General features: G+C 39.6%; 1 protein-coding gene across 5 annotated transcripts in view; it reads left to right on the forward strand.

Annotated features, from left to right (window-relative positions):
• The window catches only part of TET1 (tet methylcytosine dioxygenase 1), a 73,202-nt gene extending 64,960 nt beyond the window's left edge, over positions 1-8,242 (forward strand). For 4 of the 5 annotated variants that reach the window (XM_042791387.1, XM_042791392.1, XM_042791399.1 and 1 more), the window contains 2 exons: positions 785-1,124; positions 5,916-8,242. In XM_042791387.1, coding sequence (XP_042647321.1) covers positions 785-1,124; positions 5,916-7,057 — 1,482 coding nt within the window. In that variant the 3' untranslated portion in view covers positions 7,058-8,242. The remainder of the gene's footprint in view (positions 1-784; positions 1,125-5,915) is intronic. The other variant, XM_042791404.1, reaches the window with a different exon arrangement.
• The last annotated feature ends 9,573 nt before the right edge of the window (positions 8,243-17,815 follow it).

Genomic DNA, 17,815 nt, shown 5'->3' on the forward strand with positions numbered 1-17,815 from the left:
AAATTATCGTAATGAAACTGTTACAGTAAGTTTGAATATTTATCCACGTTTTCGATACGCCCTTATCGAACTGGATCTAACCAGCATTCTCCTTGCGGCTCCAGTCTCTGACAACGCGTAATTTAATAAGGGAAAGTAGGTCAGTGGCCTAAGAGAAACCAAACATTTGCTGGGTCTTGTGACTTCATTACAGCAGGCAGTCAGTGGCGGGGAAGGGCGTTAATCTATGAAAGTGTGTATAGAGACATGGGGAGGGAGTTAGAGCTGAGATTTGCTGAAAGTGCAGAGCACTATGAGAAACTGTTGTGTTGGGTTTTTTTTTTTCCATTTGCCAGCCAAAACAAAAACCAAAACCGAGCCATGGCATAGAAACTTCAATCCGAAAATGTTTTCCTTTTTCATATTTTTCAGTCCTTAAAAATCAATGTGAACATCAAATATGTATTAAAAAAAAAAATCTGAATGCTTAGGAATTTACAGTATAGTTACAGCTCAGATTATTTACCAAGGTTGGCATATATTTGTGGGTGGTGTAAGCTGAGCCAGGGTTCCATTTTTCCTGTCCAAGACGTGTGCCTTGATCTTATTCTTCAGGCACCGACAGTTTTTCTGCACCATCGTAAATAAAATATTTGTCAGCTGTTTGCATTTGAAAGACCCATAGCATTGAGGCCATAAAATACGAGAAAACAATGAAGTCTAGGATGACTCCTTAAATATTATTTAAATGAGTTGTGTACTTCGTGTGTGTGGCTGTACTTGTAACTGATTCTGTCCTTGGCAGGTCTGTACGTTAACGAAGGAAGATAACCGGAGAGTGGGGGTGATTCCAAGCGATGAGCAGCTCCATGTGTTACCTCTTTACAAAATTTCACAAACAGATGAATTTGGTACCGAAGAGGGACTGGAAGCTAAGATAAAAGCCGGAGCCATACAGGTGCTCACAGCCTTTCCCAGAGAAGTACGAATGTTAGCTGAGCCTCTCAGAGCTACAAAGAAAAAGAAACCAGACACAAGGAGGACCCCGACAGAAAAGCAGCCGTTAATAGATAAAAAATACTCAACACCAGTAAAGCTGAAAACTGAAGCCCCAGAAAATCTTGGCAACACTTTGCATTGTTTAGGTGAGTGCTGCTTATTAAATTGTGCCAGTCTCTTCCGATACTGTGTTGCCTCTTGCCCATCTGAGGGGAGGGAAAAGGCTCCTTAATGCTGGGTCGCAGAAAGCACGTGTATATTCTGCTTTTTAGGGGCTAAAGAGCAAGTCTTTGTGGTCAGTATTCCCTCTTGGCACAGGAAGAAAACCCAGGTGATCACCCAAAAATAAGTTAGTGGTGGTGTGGCAGCACCAGTGAAATAATTCCAAGTTCCCTTATTCTAATAAATAATGGCAGTAGGATCATCTTGAAATACTGTTGTAGGAATGTTTATCTAAATAACCAACATGAATTTGTCATTTGAAAGTACGAGAACTGTGTTACCCAATTCTGTGAAAGCGAATCGCTTTCTCAGCGTCTGAGCTGATGATAATTGCCTATCAATGGCATAGATAGTGCCACAAAGCAAGAGATTTGCAAAAAAAGAACAACCCAGGTTCTATCAAATAAGACAGTGCTTCTCAAATTGTTCCTTGAAATACGATTAGCAAGGGCCAGGGAGGTGGGCTCTGTCAGCAGCAGGGTAAAAGGCACGCCGAGTTTGGTCTGATACAAGGAGATGGATTACTGTGGTGAGAGTGTTCTGCTACAACACGTGTTCGTGCAACACGGGCTTGGCCGAGCTGTGTGGAGGCGCTTTTGATTTCTGTTGCTGTGCCGGGGGTCAGATTTTGGAGCAGCCCTGCAGAGGTCAGAACCGTTCTGTGGGACTTTGCGCTAATGAGAAGTAAAAAAGAAGGAAGGGGTGGAGGAAGCCATGGACTTAGATTCTGTAATTAGAGGGAAAAAAAAAAAAAAAAGAAATAAAAGAGAAAATTAAAAAAAAAAAACACAAAAACACATCGGACACATTTTTGTAATTTGCACTCAGTGCCCTGCTTTGTCTCAGTAGAGGAATCGGGGCAACCGATAAACTTCGCGTATAGCAAGATGGAATAAGAACAAGAAAAACAGTATTACTGACACCCCTAGGAAATTAGACAGACATTCTGTTAATGTACATGTAAGTTTGGGAGACGCAGTCCAGGCTTTGAAACAAATATAAAAGGATTCCTCAGGCTGAGGACAACGTCCAACAATAACTGAAGCAATGATTAATAACTTCCATCGTGCTCGGGGTGGACTGGAAGTCCTGGAAGCATATGGGGACTCTGGTTTGGGAAGGAATTCTGAAATTGTTTGATCTCATTGGAACGTTGTTTTGAAAGACTGCAGTAGAATTTTGCACTGCCTACCTGTACGGGATGTTGTAGTTACAAACAGGCATCGTGCCATATGCTTTGGGAACATAGAAATTTATTCCTTGAACATGCAAAAATAATAAAATAACTGTGTAAACAAGCCAACTTACATAACTTGTTTGGACTTGAAGTATTTTGGTAAAGTAATTTAAAAGGGCTGCTGGGTAAAATAAGTCACAGAGTGAGGAAGAAATAGTTTTATGAGTGAGGAGGTTGTTCAGAGGTGGAAAAATAAGATTATTAATGGAAATACTCAGTTTCTGTCATAAAAGTGCAGGTTTTGTCATGGAAGTTTTGATAGTGGAATCCTGCAAAACAGATGCCAGCACTGTGATCCCCAGATCTGCCGGTGGCGCGTGTCGCTGCGGTTGGCTGCGGGAACGACTCCAGAGGGGCTGCACTAACGGGGGCAGTGGCAGGCGGAGTTGGGGTTTGCGGAGGGCAAGGCGGTGTGCGCTGCATGAGGTAGAGAGCTTGAAGCATTTACGCACGTTACTGATGTGTTCAGTCGTACGTGAGGATGGCTGGTGTCACTGTAAGGACCTCGGCACACCACGGCTGTCCTCCTGCCCCTACCCCACAGTAAATTGCAAAGATCTGTAAATGATGGGTTTAGAATACTGTGGTATTGTGCGGACAGGTTTTTTGCAGTTACAGGGGATTAGTCATTAAGTGGTTCTTTCCATCCTGCCAGTGGCAGGTGTCATATTAATCCTGAGGAATGGAAAACTTTAGTCTAGCTGAGATTGTTAGGCTTAATATGAAAACAAAATCAAAGGGCCTCTGAGACAGAGGAGTTGAAACTAGACTATCCGGTAGTCACTCCTGATGGTAAACTGGAGGAAACGACTATTTACATCAGGATTCCTTGATACTAAGAGTGACGTTCAATTCTGGTCATACCATTTAAACCTAAAAGACAAAGGACTGAAAACCAGTAAAAAAGATAGAAAAATTTCCTAGGGGAAGAAAAAAAATACTGTAGTTTTAGATAAGTAGTGAATAACACACTGCTAAAGGTACGTTAAGCAAGTCTGATGCTATTAACTTTTCTGCTAATGCAAGAACAAAAGAATACTTAGCTATACTTCAGCTGTAAAGGAAAAGGTAGTACTGAATGGTGTGTGTGACGTATAGTACTTGATTTACTGATGGCGACAGGAGTTTAGAATATTGGTTTGGCTTTTTCATTACTAAAAAGAGCATGAAGAATGTGCGATGGGATGACATGGCCGTGGTGTGTACCATCAGTCATGTTTTCGGCCGTGCGAGGCCGTCGCTTTTTGGAGAAGCCTGGGAGGATCAGGAGTCGCAAGGCCGGCTGTGCCACGTCGCCCACTATGTAGATGGTTTTTTGAAAGAGCCTTGACAATTGTTCTAGAGCCACTGCGGTATTCCCCCAGCTGGAAAGCTTGAGAGACTCCTCTAACCTGTGTGTCTTCACCACATGCGGAACTGGAAATTAAAAAGGGGTGAGCAAGGTCAGCCTCTCTTGTCCTCCTTACTGTCTGTACGTGGCAGCAGAGATGGGCGTGCGGAGGACCCCGAGTGCTGCAGACACCTAAGTTGGCTTGGTAGCGCGTGCGTGTGTGAAGACTTGGTTTGAATCTCAGCTGCGCCAAGTCCCTTGTAGAAACGCTGTGTTTTAAACAGGGTGCCCTTGTCACACACCTGCCAACAGCAAGCAGCACAACTGTTAATTTTTACATTTGTGCTAATGCTGAGAGCCTTTGAAATCCTAAATGATTATGAAATAGGTATTCAGGATAGAGGCCTTCTATCCTTCCTTATATAGTCCAGTCCTGTCATTTAACTGTGTTATTCTGGACAAATATGCTTTAGAGAGAAAGGTTATTTTTGTCTCCGTAAACACTAGGAATTCCTCCTGGCCCGTACTGGATAGAACAGGAGGTGCACCACCAACTTGGAGACGGTTTCTCAGCCGGCCCCAGCAGAGCAGTGGCCACTGCAGCCAGGAGTTCCCAGCGGAGGGGCCCCAGACTCGGTTTGCACAGGAGGGTAATGCCTTACCCGAGGCATTACCAATTTCCCCCTGCCCATATATTTGAATTAACTTCTCTTAATCTCTGCTACTTTGCCCCGCAGAGCAAGGAGCTTCTGGCAAAATTTTTTGCTGGGGAATTTGTTGGAGCCACAGCCGTTTTGAGAGTGCTGTGGGTTGCTAAAACTTATTGTCAGAGGCTGTAGGTGCCTCTTCAGAGGTGATGGAAAGCGCATTCTCAAATGCTGTGTTTCAAATCTTTTGGAGGAAAGCCTTAGTCTGGGGTGGGGGTGGGGGGGTGTCGTTAATTAAATTAAATGCTTTGAGTTTGATTGCATAGAAGAGGTTTTTAAAGAGTTGGTGCAGCTTCCTTGTGTCCCTCCACAACTTCAGTATTTGCATACTAACTATTGTGTCCATAATTTATCCCACTCTGCCTTTCTTGCGTTCCTATTGAAAGAGTTTTTTAATCTATCACTGTTTATAAATTATTAGAAGACCAAATAGAAGAAAGAATAGTTCTTCTATATTCGGTAAAGCAATTAAACAATCAGTGGTGTATTTATGGAACAAAGAAGAACCACTGACAGGGACGGTCTTTTACGAGAATACGTGAGCGCTCTCTGTGGGGTGTCGGTTTGCCAGCAAAACACATGTAGAGCAATTTCAGGGCATGAAGCAAAGCCCATCGGAGTCGTGGAATTCCCAGTGGACTCTGGATAGAACTTACTCGTGATGCAAATGCGTCATCTGAGGAGACAGTGCCACGACCGAGCACAACTCAGGGTGCTGGGAGCTGACAGAAATTGAACAAGTATTGTCTCCAAAAAGATCTGAAATAATGAATGTGTGGCAATTAGATGGAAGGCAGGCAAATCACGTGATGCAGCTTTGTAAGGTGTAAGGATGGCTTTACCTGGACTATGTTGCCAGAAACTTTTTTTTGAAGAAAATTTTGGAGTAGTTACTTGTTAATGCACGAATCGTAATTCAGTAGCTTTTTTGCTGCGATAGACGAGATCTATCAACACGCGTTTTCCTTCGATCATAAGAAGGGGTCAAGGCAGCCAAGAATTGTGATTGTTTCACAGGCTCAATTTCAGACAGGCTAAATTTCACCAATTACATAAAAGCTTTTACACAGTGCTTCCCGCTAGCCTGGGCAGTGCTGAAGGGCAGCAGTCAGCTGCTGGGAGGCACTTGTGTAGAAGTGGGCTGTGTGAAGTGGGACTGAGTGGTTATTTCATTGTATCTGTTTATTGTCTTCATCCCTCTGTGAAGTACCCATCTATTTTACATACCAGCAGTCTGACTGGAAGAGGTTAAGGTGTTAAATCAGCAAGGTTATTATGTACGCACTTAAGGTCATAGAGCTGTTCCTAAAAAGCTACAAGTAACCATTCTGAAAAATCTGTAGTTCTCTAATTAGAAAGCAAGTGTGAAAATATTATAAGAGGTATATTTTATTAATGAAGTGAGGAAAAGTACTTACACTTTGGTGTGCATTTTTTTTAGGGAACAAAACAGATGCTTTAAAACCTGGAATTAAAATGGAGACTTCCGATCACCTCTATGCCATGAAACATACTTCAAACACTACTAAAAATTGCTCTTTGTTAAAACAGTACACGGCTGCCTCCCCTTTTAAGGTGGATAGTTTACATCCTTATTCATCTTTAGCACATAAGCCTGGCATAACAGCAGTGGCTAATATTCAACAAGATTTTTCAGTTCCCTACGGGTATTTTGATTGCAGTAGTAAGCAACCTCACGTGACACCTTATGTTAATTGTAAGAACTTTGATGTGTCGGTCAAAGATTATACTGGAATTTTGCTGAATGATAAGATGAATGGTGTGCCACCGATTCTTCCAGAGGTCACTGCTCCAGGCCCCCCCGCCCATAAAGACCCCCTGCCCACTATACTTGAACATCAGCCAGACAAACAGAATTGTCAGCTTCAGTTAGACAATTCTCCTTCTTCACAGATGATCAGCTCTTGTGATTTGTCAGTACCGCTAAGCTCTCCGGCAAAGGATGCCGTCGGGAACGAAGCTGACTGTTCCCATGGATGCCCAGTGGAAAAGGGCAGCTCCCATCGGGAACAGATGTGTGATTTTGACTGTGTTGATGAGAAGCAAAACAGCGCACTGGGACAGCCGCCTGATTCTGAAGAAAAAGCTGAGGAAATGTGGTCAGACAGCGAGCACAATTTTTTGGATGATGACATTGGCGGGGTTGCTGTGGCACCTTCTCACGGTTCTATCTTAATTGAATGTGCAAGACGTGAACTCCATGCTACCACACCTATTAAAAAACCCAACCGCAATCATCCCACAAGAATTTCTTTAGTTTTCTACCAACACAAAAACTTAAATGAGCCAAAACATGGTTTAGCCATGTGGGAAGCAAAGATGGCCGAGAGGGCGAAAGAAAAAGAAAAAGAAGCAGAAAGATTAGGAACGGAGAATACGGAACTAAACTCTAGCAGCAGGAAAACAAAGCAAACAAGTGAAAACAGAGATATTTTTTATGAAGACAATGAGTTCAACCAAATTCCGTCACGCCGAGCATTAACAGTAACTAAGGATAACGTAATAACAGTATCTTCTTACGCCCTTACACGAGTTGCAGGGCCTTACAACCATTGGGCATAGGGTGTAGGGTTTAGTATCAAACGCCTCCTCTTGGTGCAGTGTTACACAGTGTTTCTTTAAGGTGCTGTTAAAGAACAAGTCTCGTGTCGTTTACTATTTGCTCATCTCAACCATTTTAAGGCTGAGGTAAAAAAAAAAAACAAAGCGGGGGGGGATTTCTTCTTAAACTGTGACTTTAACATTTGGTGGTGCTCAAGCACATTTTAAGCAAAAAAAAAAAAAAAAAAAGTTGTATAGTTTTAATACATTCTAAAAAAGATTTTGTTTAGGTTATTAACCTTGATTGAATCATTCAGTTTATTACCTTTAGGAATTTATATTTTGGTGCTTTAAATCAAGTCTGTTTACTACAAAAATCATTTATAGGGATTTTAACAGGTTCACATTTTATGGTGTTAAATCAAGTTATACAGTAATAGCTCTACACAGCTCTTGGTGCTTAACCACATCAAACAGTTAAAAATAAATAAGCTGAATTATTACTTCATGGTGCCATTGCTTTAACAACTTCCAACCATTGCAATATAGTCCAAATTACAGATAAATCTTTTAGAAAACCAATGAATTTTTTTTTCTCTAGATTTGTCATTATGTATGAAATGAAGTTATTGGTAATGATGGCTGGAAGTTGTTTTTAAGCTGTAAATATATATTTTAAAAGCACTTTCTATTTTTAAAATTAACTTGAAATAGTATAGTATGAGGATCATATTGTCTAAGGTTTGTGCATACTCTACAGAAGAAATCATTTTATTCTTGCTGTGTAGAGTTCCATATTGTTACAGCTGCAGTATGTATGCTAATAGCATATGTGATTGTTTTTAGACTTGCCCTTTTTCATCGAAGATTTTATGTTGCATATAAACAACAGTTATAAAATACAGAAACATTTTATTATTTTCAAGAGAGTGTACAAACATGAAATTAGGAGACGTCTTGTCAATACGTGTATTGCTATTGGGAGTTATGAATATTATTTGGTTTTTTTAAAGGCAGCACTTGTTACGATTTCTTTGAGCAATAAGTGCATAAGTCTCATTCGTTTGGAGCATTATAAGTTAACATGACAACCAAATGTTCCTAATGCCTCAGGGGTAGGATTGTTTCGGGATTAAAAAAATACCCCCTAGAGTTGCCTTATTCTATTTTGGGAAAAAAAAAAAAAAAAAAATTATTTGGGGAAAATACAAAGGAAGTGTTGGAAAAGTATGAAATTTCTAATATTTAACAGCAAATTTTTCATTAAGAATTACCTATCTGTAATATTCACCAGCTTTCTAAGTTCAGTTTTTTTACAAAAATGTTTTGTAAATTTTTAAGTGATGTATACATTTCATGTGGAAGGGGTCGTATTCTTCCTTCCAAACACATGAAATCGCTGTTCTCCATTTCTGTTGAAAAAGTGACGTATCATGAAATGAGTATCTGCTAAACCAGAGGAAAAACAGACACTCCATCGCTTTTAAATACTGTAGCATCCCACTCTTCTTTCTGATTCTCCTCTCCTATGTATTTCCTTTTTAAACTTATTTATTTAAACAAATTACCAAATGACAACGTTAGCTAAGGACCGACCTCATCCTGCAACTTCTTCCACGAGCAGAGCTCTGCGTAGCCATACCTGCCCAGTCAGAGCCAGGAGGACCGCTCAGGCCAGGACTCCTCTCGTGATTGAGAGCGGCAGGCTCAGGCCCCAGAGACGAAGCTGTACCTTAATTCTGCCTCGGAGTCCTCCCCGGCTGGGTAACCTGTAGGAATAACGAGGTCAGAGTTTTCCAGCGCGAAAATATACTAATAATATACTTGATAATATTATAATGTAGTGGTGCTGTAACAGAGGAATATGAATTATCTAGATCTGCTTTATTTAAAACCTAGACAAGGTGCTTTTTCCTTGAAAAGTTGAACTGTAAGCGCTATATTTACAGTTTCGGTACGAAAAGTACATAAATTGTATTTTTAACACATAGTGCCAGTTAGGACCTTGGTGCTACAAATACTTAAATGCGGCTGTAGATCAATGAGACTGTTCTCCTGTATAAATGTATACACGTGCAGTGTTTGCAGGAGCAAGGTCTGAAGTAGCAATCACTATGTAATGACCTTGGGTTCAATTCTACAGCTTCCTGTCAAAACTAACAAAACTGTTGATGGTGGAGGATGGCCGAATTGAACCCATTCTTTGTATCTTAGCTATTTTAAGTAAAATTTGTAAAAACCGGGTATGCTGCAAATTTTAGTTCAAAGCTAGTTCAAATAGAGGATATGAAGGGATTGTAAATAATAATAAAACAAATCCAGTATTATGCCATCGTTTTGTACCAGCAGTTTTATGCTTCTTGACTATGTAAAATACAGTATACATCAAATCATTATGGTATTTTGTGTGCCTTAGATTTCCATTTTAAAACTTGTATATTTTTGGTGAGCTGAAGATTAGTAAGAATTCCAGCTGTCCATACAGTAAGTAGTACTGTACATTCTCTAGCTGTTCCGTTCATGTATTTGCTATCAGAAAACCCTTGTCCAACACCACGATCAATCATTCACAGAAAGGATTAGTTTACTGGTTTCACTGATAGTGCTGATAGCTTTAGTTTGTGTAAATGCACATTGAAAAAAATGATTTCTCATTCAGCACTCCCATGTGAATAACAAGTTTTCTACGCAAAATGAATAAGTTACAGAGCCATCTCGATACCTTTTAAAATGTTCACATCATTGAAGTGGATCATTTTTACTTGAATCTTCCCCTAGAAATGCCCGTGTTTAACTTCAGTGTGTTTGGAAACTTCAAGATAAAAATGTTCCGTTGAAAAACCAGCAGCTTCCCTCAAAGCAGTGAGAAACTGAAAGGTGAATCGAAAAGGATACCTCCTAACATAGCCCCTGGCGAGTCACTGCCCCGGTGACTGCACCAGTAGACTTTCAGCATGTCCAGGTCTACCTTTTTTGAAATGGCAGTTTTAACAGAGAAATGTATATCTTAACGTAATAGTTAATGCTATTAACTGATAGGTGCTGAAACTCACAGTTACTCCTTTATTGAGCTTACTTACATGAGAAAAATATATCATCTATACAATAAAATATCATTCGCGGTGCTCGTTCCTTGACTGTCTATCACATAACTACTTTCTCGACGTGTACCTAGCAGGCAGGTTAGTTGGCCACTTTTCTTTCCTGCTGTGGCACATAGCAGGTTGTGATTTGAGAAGCTAATATTTTCTGTTGCTGAATGCGATATAGAAAACGCAACTAGTTTTTACAACCATGTGCTATTTATTGTAACATTTCAGAATATTTATCAGTCTCCTACACCAGTTATGTTGTTTTGAGTAAGGTTATAATTTTATGACAGTTTTTGTCTCTTAAAATTTGCAAATCTGTGGGTCTGTTGCTTTCCTTTGCAGCCCACACAACCACTTGTCATTTGCTCTTTCCCCTTAACAAAGTCCTCCCCAGGATGGCCAGATCAGGAGCTGGATCTAAAATTAAGGTAGCTGGCGAGGTCAGACCTGCATATTTCACGTGGTTTCCGACAGCTGGCACTGTGCTCTGGGTGAAAAAACAGAAAATGGATTTTCATTTGGTGTGGGCTGTGGTGGGGTGTGGTTGTCTTTTGACCCCATTTCACAGCGCGCTAGCAAAAACTGTCGTGATCCAACATGGGACACCTCTGACTTCCCAGAAGAAATGTCTCTTACCCCTTTCTCCACTGCCCCTCCACCTCGCTCGGGAGGGAAGGAGTAGTGCATTCTGCAGGAGCCTGTTCCACTTGATTCACTGAGTCCCTGTTGGAATTACTGCAGTCGTGCCCAATGAAATAGTGAATTTTACTTGTGCAGTTTCTCTGCACTTACTGATTTGTAACATGCTATTGTATTACAGAAAGTAGAAAAAATTATTTTAGTCACAAGATCCAAAAAGATTTTGAAGAACTTACTAGATGATCTTTACGGTCCCTTCCAATCCAAGCCATTCTGTGATTCTGTGAACTTAAAAATACTTGTGGCTTTCTACCTGTAACAGTTGTTTTCAAATTTATATTTTTCAAGGACTTTCTAAGCTAACTTTTACTTAGGAATAACTGCTGTTAAAAGTCCTTATCTTACCTATGACAGTGCTACTCTATACTTAGAGCAGGAAATAACCGCATATCTTAAGCAACATTTTATGTTAAGCATGGGTAAATGACAGCTTCTTTGGTACTTAAGATTAGTTGTAACATACAACTGTTCGGGGTTTTTTAAAGACCTTTTTAATATCATTGCAGTATTAGGCTAAATTTGGTGCATTAAATTTGGGTCCTGTTTACGTTGCTGCAGCCCCATTGACTGCATTGTGCTCATTCATCAAGCTTTCATGCAATTTTCGTATTTAACTGGATGGATATGAGTAACAGTTGACCAAAGTCTGTGCCAACTCAGGCCCTTGCAACCCTACGGTTAATAGGTTTTGCAGGGACAGATGGAGAGAGATTTGGAGTAAATGTACTTCTGGTTAAACACAGAGGTTATAGTGTTCGTAGCATGAGAAGTGATTCAGGGGCTGTGAAGAGCCATGGTACCTTCACCTCAAGTTTCAGGCACGCAAGCAGGTCTGTTTCAGACCACCTTCAGGCTTATACTCGACAGCTTTTTTGATTTTTCTTACCTGGTAGGTTGCTGGACGAGAGATTAGCAGGGAAGCATGCTAATAAAACTGCATCTTCATGGGTTTATATTTAAAACGTGAGGTCAATCCTGCCCTTTCACTTCCCATGAAATTCCTCTTGTGTGAAATCGGCTCCTTTTATCAAGCAGTTATCAGCTTTGTCATCCAATTAGATATATGATTTTTCTCTTTGTTTTTTCTCACAGAAATCTTGTAATTTCTAGATTAACAGGAGGAAATAACTGTGCCCTCAGACATATGAAAAACTAAATTGCATGTCCACTTCCATACTTTGTATACATTGACAGCAATTACATTCAGGCAGCATTGAACAAACTCTCTTTCAGGTCTGTTGTGGTCGCTAAAATTCAGGTTAGGGTCTTTATGACATACCTTCCCTAAAATTGTTTTATTTCTTGCGTGGAAGGTGTCTACCCAACTGTGACCCGTGATGCTGTCTCTGATCTGATCTTCAATAACACAACTAGAGATGAGGAACAGTCCAATCCCATTTGGAAATTCTGGCTTCTTCATTTCATCAGGTGTTGATCCAATTTTCAGGAGGTGTAGAGGGAATGTCTTCCCATGACTCCGCGGTGCTGCACTGCAGTGTCTGTTTTACAGCACTGTTTCTAACCAGTAGGGTTGTGTTGTCATGTCACACAGCTGTGAATATACATACAAATTCATCTCTTTCCACAGTTCCTCTGGAGACAGTAATCTCTCCTTTGTTCTCTGCCTGCATATACTGGTTTAATGAAAACAAAACCAAACCAAAAAAGAAAAAAAAAGAAGGAAAGAGTTGGTCACCCTTTCTTTAGTCTGTGTAGATGAACAAGGTAGCAAGCACTGCTGTCACCACCGGTCTGCTGCTCCTTCCCACGACCAAGCTAGAGAATATGGAAAGCTGATGGGATGCACAGCCTGAGTAAGTCCCAGGCAAAGCCATGAAGGTGCAGTTGGCTTTTGAGACAGCCTTCTCCGGGTACACGTTGTAGTTGCCAGGGTAATTCTTTATCTTGACACTTTTTTTGGTACATCTAGCTTTAAATTTGTAAGCTTTTTTACTTAGGCTGTGAGACATTTATATTCTCCTTTAATCTTAAACAGAGTGACCAATGGCAAAAGTCCTGAGGATGTGGCTACTTAGTGGAACAGTACAGAAACTGGCTTTGGAGAGTTCTGGAACTTCCTGAGGTTTAGTCAGACAGTTTTCACAAGTTGTTTACATGCTGCTCTAGTATGTTGCTGCAAAATTATAATTACATAATGGAAAGAGTTTTATACTTGAGGTTTTTTCAAAGATGAAGGATTTCTAACAGTAGTATCTAATCAGGCACCAGTAAATGTATGGATCAGTTCTTCTAAAAAGCGTCTGAAAACATGTTATGTGTTCATTACTTCCCTATTAAAACATTTTTTGTTATTTTAGAGGAGCGAGCAAAACTTTAATACTGTCATTTATATACTTGACTAAATTATGAAGACTTAACTCTACCTAATGCTGTGGTGTCTCCCTGAAGAACACTTAATTTGACCAGTGCTGGTTTGTAGGTATTGCTTTCTACTCTGTACAGATGATGTCAGATACTACGGCCACCCTTCTCATTCCATGATCTCTTTATGGATCATCTGCTGTGGTTAGATATTTTCACAGCGCCAGGTGACATTATAACCTGCTGCTGAATGCTTTAAATGCTTGTAACTACTCCAGAAGTCCTTCCTGTTCCCCTGCAGATCTTCAGCACTCGGTGTTAGCAGTATAGCTGTCAGCCTGTTTGTGAATTCCCCGCACACACTGTCGCTGCTTTGTATGTAAATCAGCCAATCTTCATCTCAGGAATATCATAAGAATTTATTCTCCTTGTGACTCTTCCAACATCTGTTTCTTTCAGTCATCTTTTATTCTATATATGACATTTCTAAGGGGTTTTTTACTTCACGTTCTTTCATAGGGAGCCTAGAATATTGCAGTTGTTTTTTTTTTTTCACTCCAAGAGGAACAATTCATTATCTGTCACAACCAGTGTTTCTTAGTTTTAAAACAAATAATCATTTTTCCAGTTAATTTTCAGATTTTTTTTTAATATAATTGTTACACTCTCTTCTTATATCTGCAAGTGGCCAAACAAAAGAGACTTTGCAAGACTAGCAAACTGCTCAGCCCCTGAGAAGGGAAAGTCATCCCTTCTCAGTACAAGGTTTTTGCTTCTGTTGCTAGCGTCTCTGGGATGCCCTCTTTTCTTTCAAGTTACTCTGCTAGCTCTGCTCAAATCCTGACTTAAGACAGATGCTGCAGACCCTGCACAATCACAGGAGCAGGAGTGTTTCTTCACATCTTCTGGTTATATCCCTCTGCAGAAATCGTCGTAGTCCTTGTGAGAAACCCAAGGATTGCGTAAGTTAACTGCCTTAACTAACATAGGGCTGCTTGGAAAAAAGAGTGGAACAATGGAGTTTCTTTGTTTTGTTCTTCCTCTGTAGCAGCAAGTGGAATTGATTGAGCTTGAGCAGAAGATAATGAAGTATTTACTGCCTTCTATTAAAGGGTATAGAGGTGTCAGCATTGCTCTTTTCTTTCTTCTGAGACATTAAGACTTTAGGATCCTTTTTTCAATCCAGTTCCCCAGCTCATCATCCCGACATTGTTTGCAGTGTTTAACCATATACTCGTAACTTCAGTTTTAAAAGATACAAGATGCTTCTTGATGCTGTATCCTTAATTCTTCCCACAACAGCATGTTTTTCTGTTTTCTTCTACTGGACCATTACGTATGTAATTTTTCCACACATACTTACATTAAAATGCTAGAATCTTCCAACAGCATACTTGCAGTGAATGCAAGACTGGGGTGCTAAATAACATGAAGGTGACTTGATCTGTTTGGTGACTGATGAACAGTTCTGTTTTCAGCACTTTGCACACCTTGCCAGCTTTCCTCATAAATTCAGAGGACACAGGTGTAGATCTGAAAAAACTACGTATGTAAGAAGGAGGGCAGATTTGGCAGGTAATCTACAGAGTTACCAGTTACAGCAGGTGAACTGTATTCCAAAGAAGTGCTGTTGCAGTGGAGCAAGGGAACTGCTAGTTTGATGTTCAGTATTGCAGTTGTTGCCGCAGAACATTTTAATACTGTTGTGGAAAGTTTTGTGACCTGATCAATATTTTACATGTATATCTGTATTTTTATTATAATATTGTAATGGAAAAGGGTCTAGGGTTTGGAAGTCGTCTTAAAATAAGATTGAAGGCCCTGATTCTCATTTATACTATTGTCCTTTGCATCCCATTAAAAGGATAAAGGGGCCTTAAAGGGATGATAATTTAGCTTACATCCTTCGGAGCATCCCGTTACACTAATGGTGTAAAAGGTCAGTGGTATAAATCAAAACCGTTATCAAATGACTGGTTTGTACAATCATCTGAAATCAATTTTGTGATATCTCTATTGTACACATATTGGCCAGTAACATCCCGATTGTTCTTAGTTTAGAAATACAGGTTGAAAAGAAACTGGCTTGGTTTTTATCAGGTTTAAATATTTACTTAAGTATTGGCTGTCCTTTTCCCAAAACTGTCTACAAAGGGAATGTGGTAAAAGATTTGTACCTCTAGGTAATGGCCTGGCCAGAAATCTCACAGCATTGTCAAGAATACTATTTCTAAGCTTTGGCAGTTTTTCTTAAAATACCTGCTTCCCTTATCATAACTTGATCCCTTTTACTTGATTATATAAAATGGGGTTGTGACAATCTACCGAGCCTCCGTTCTTTTCTGATTTAGGACCCAACAGGGTGTGCAGTATTGTGCGGTGTTGTCACACTGGGGTGAGTTTTGAGACACAAAGCTGAAAGCCAACATTTTCTGACTGCCCCAACTGTGGTGATCCTCAACAGTGAAACTGTTGGCACCACCCTGCGTGCCTGAGTCATGCAGAGCTTCCCTTGCTGCCAGTGGAAGCTTTATGTAAGCATCAAGCCCCTCACTACATTGGAGTTATGCAGTGCGACGCAGCGCAAACTTCTCTTTCAAAAAAAGTTTAAGGAAATACATTTTAATTCTTAAATTTCTAAACTGCAGTGCTGCTGCAGAGCCTAATGAGAACAGATTTTGTACTAACTTTGTGAATGCCAGTCTAATTCATGCAACTCAAACGGCAGCGTCTGAACTTCATTAATCTCTTGTCCTCAAAACTAAAAAAATAACTGTAGGCAAGAAAAATAAATGTGATGTCCAATACCACTAAAAGAAAGCCAGCTCTAACCAATACAAACATTCAAACATTTCAGTCTTTGACAATTAATTATTCTACGATTATTTGTTCAGTTTGGAAGAGACAGCTCTTCATAATGTGACAGTATCATACTGGGTCATAAATACTGTTCAAAATTTGCTGTCGTAAGAAAGAACAGTAATATGTAAGGACACACTCTACTGAGATGCTATGGCTAATGAATTCTTTCCTGCTTTGCAAAATTAAAAGATTAACAGTATGCCAAAGCAAAAATTAAAAAAAAAAAAAAAAAATTTTCTTTCTTTCCTTCTCTCCTTTTCTCTTTTTCTCTGTATTTCTTTGGGATGCATTTGATTTTTATTTTTCAACTTTGAATTTGAGGTTTTGGATTATTTCCAGTTACCAACCTACTGTATTTAGATCTGGAACATAAACCTAACGTTTTTAAACAAAAGATGATGTACAGGGAGAAAAAAATCAGAAAGAAAAAGCACTTCATTATGTCACAGTATTTACAGGAGAAAGTATAAAAATTACTTCTTTTCTCAAAAAACATTTGGGGCCTGATTCTTTCCTAGTATAACTGAGCATTGCTTCACGAGGCTGGTGGAGCTGTGAAGAGTTACGCTAGCTGAGAAACTGAACCTTAAAATCTTCTTTGCAGACAAGGGAACCCTTACCAGCAGTACTTGAAGACTTGTGAGTTGTGACTGCATGTTACTTGAAAGATCTAATTAAGCTATGTTTTTTGGTGCAAGCAGTTGTTGTACATGATTTCATGTTTATGTAGCAAGATGCATTGAAATGTTGATACTAGTATTGAAACATACATGTAAAAATTGTTGTTGTGGAAATTGTCTGTTCTGTTCTATTTTTCTTGTGTGTCTCATCTGTTTAGAACGTAAACTTTCTTTTTTTTTTTTTATTGTCCTAACTGAATAAGGCTAAATGAATACTGTAATTGAAAATATATTTTAAATCTTGTCATGAGTTTTTAAAAAGACTATTACAAATTGTATCATTCCTGATTACACAGAACTTTGTGGGTGGTTTTAAATAAATTTTATACTTCTATTTTGCACTTAGTCGTCTAATTTTTCTTTCCTGCATTTTTCATGCATTTCTTCTCATAAAATGCTTTGAGAAATAAAAGTCATTTTCCCAATACAAACCAAAACAAAGTCATGCTGAAGTACGTAGAGACTAAAAATTTAGGCTGGGAGAGCCTGTGCCGTACAATTTACAGCAAAGTTAATGCCCTGCTTCATAATACAGCATATAATACTACATGTATGCCCCATTTAAAACCATTACATGGCTTGAAATTGTAGACAAGGAATTAAAACATTACTGATTCTAAAGCTAAATAGTCTAGTCTTGCAGCATATCTGAAGGTGCTGAGAACCTCATCAGAGATGTCCTGACAGTAGCCAGGAGGCGCTAGTCTTTAGATTCTGTATGTTTCTATAATTTACCCTATAGCCAGTAAAACAAAAGTCATTAAAACACCTTGTTAAGGGAGGAGTAAGAAAATAATTGCTAAGAAAAGTATTTTCATTTTATGAGCCATTTTCCCGGCAGAAATTTTGCTCTTGCCACTAATAACGATTGTTAAATGTAGAAATATATTTATGAATAAACTCAGCCCTGTAGGACTACAGTAGGTTCATCCAAGTCAGCAGAGTTTCTGCAGCAGAAAGGGATGGGTGTAAAGCATTCAGGTGTTGGGTCCCTGTCTTCAGCCTGCCTTTGCTTCATGCAGGACTGCCTTGGCCCAGGCAGAGCCGTACAGCAAGAGAAGCAGCCAGAAAATTCTGAACTACTTCATCTTGTGACAAGAAAGGACAAAATGGTTTGCGAGCAC

Source organism: Tyto alba, unplaced genomic scaffold (assembly GCF_018691265.1).
Source record: "Tyto alba isolate M040663 unplaced genomic scaffold, T.alba_DEE_v4.0 Super-Scaffold_1, whole genome shotgun sequence".
In the NCBI taxonomy this organism is placed as follows: Eukaryota; Metazoa; Chordata; class Aves; order Strigiformes; family Tytonidae; genus Tyto; species Tyto alba.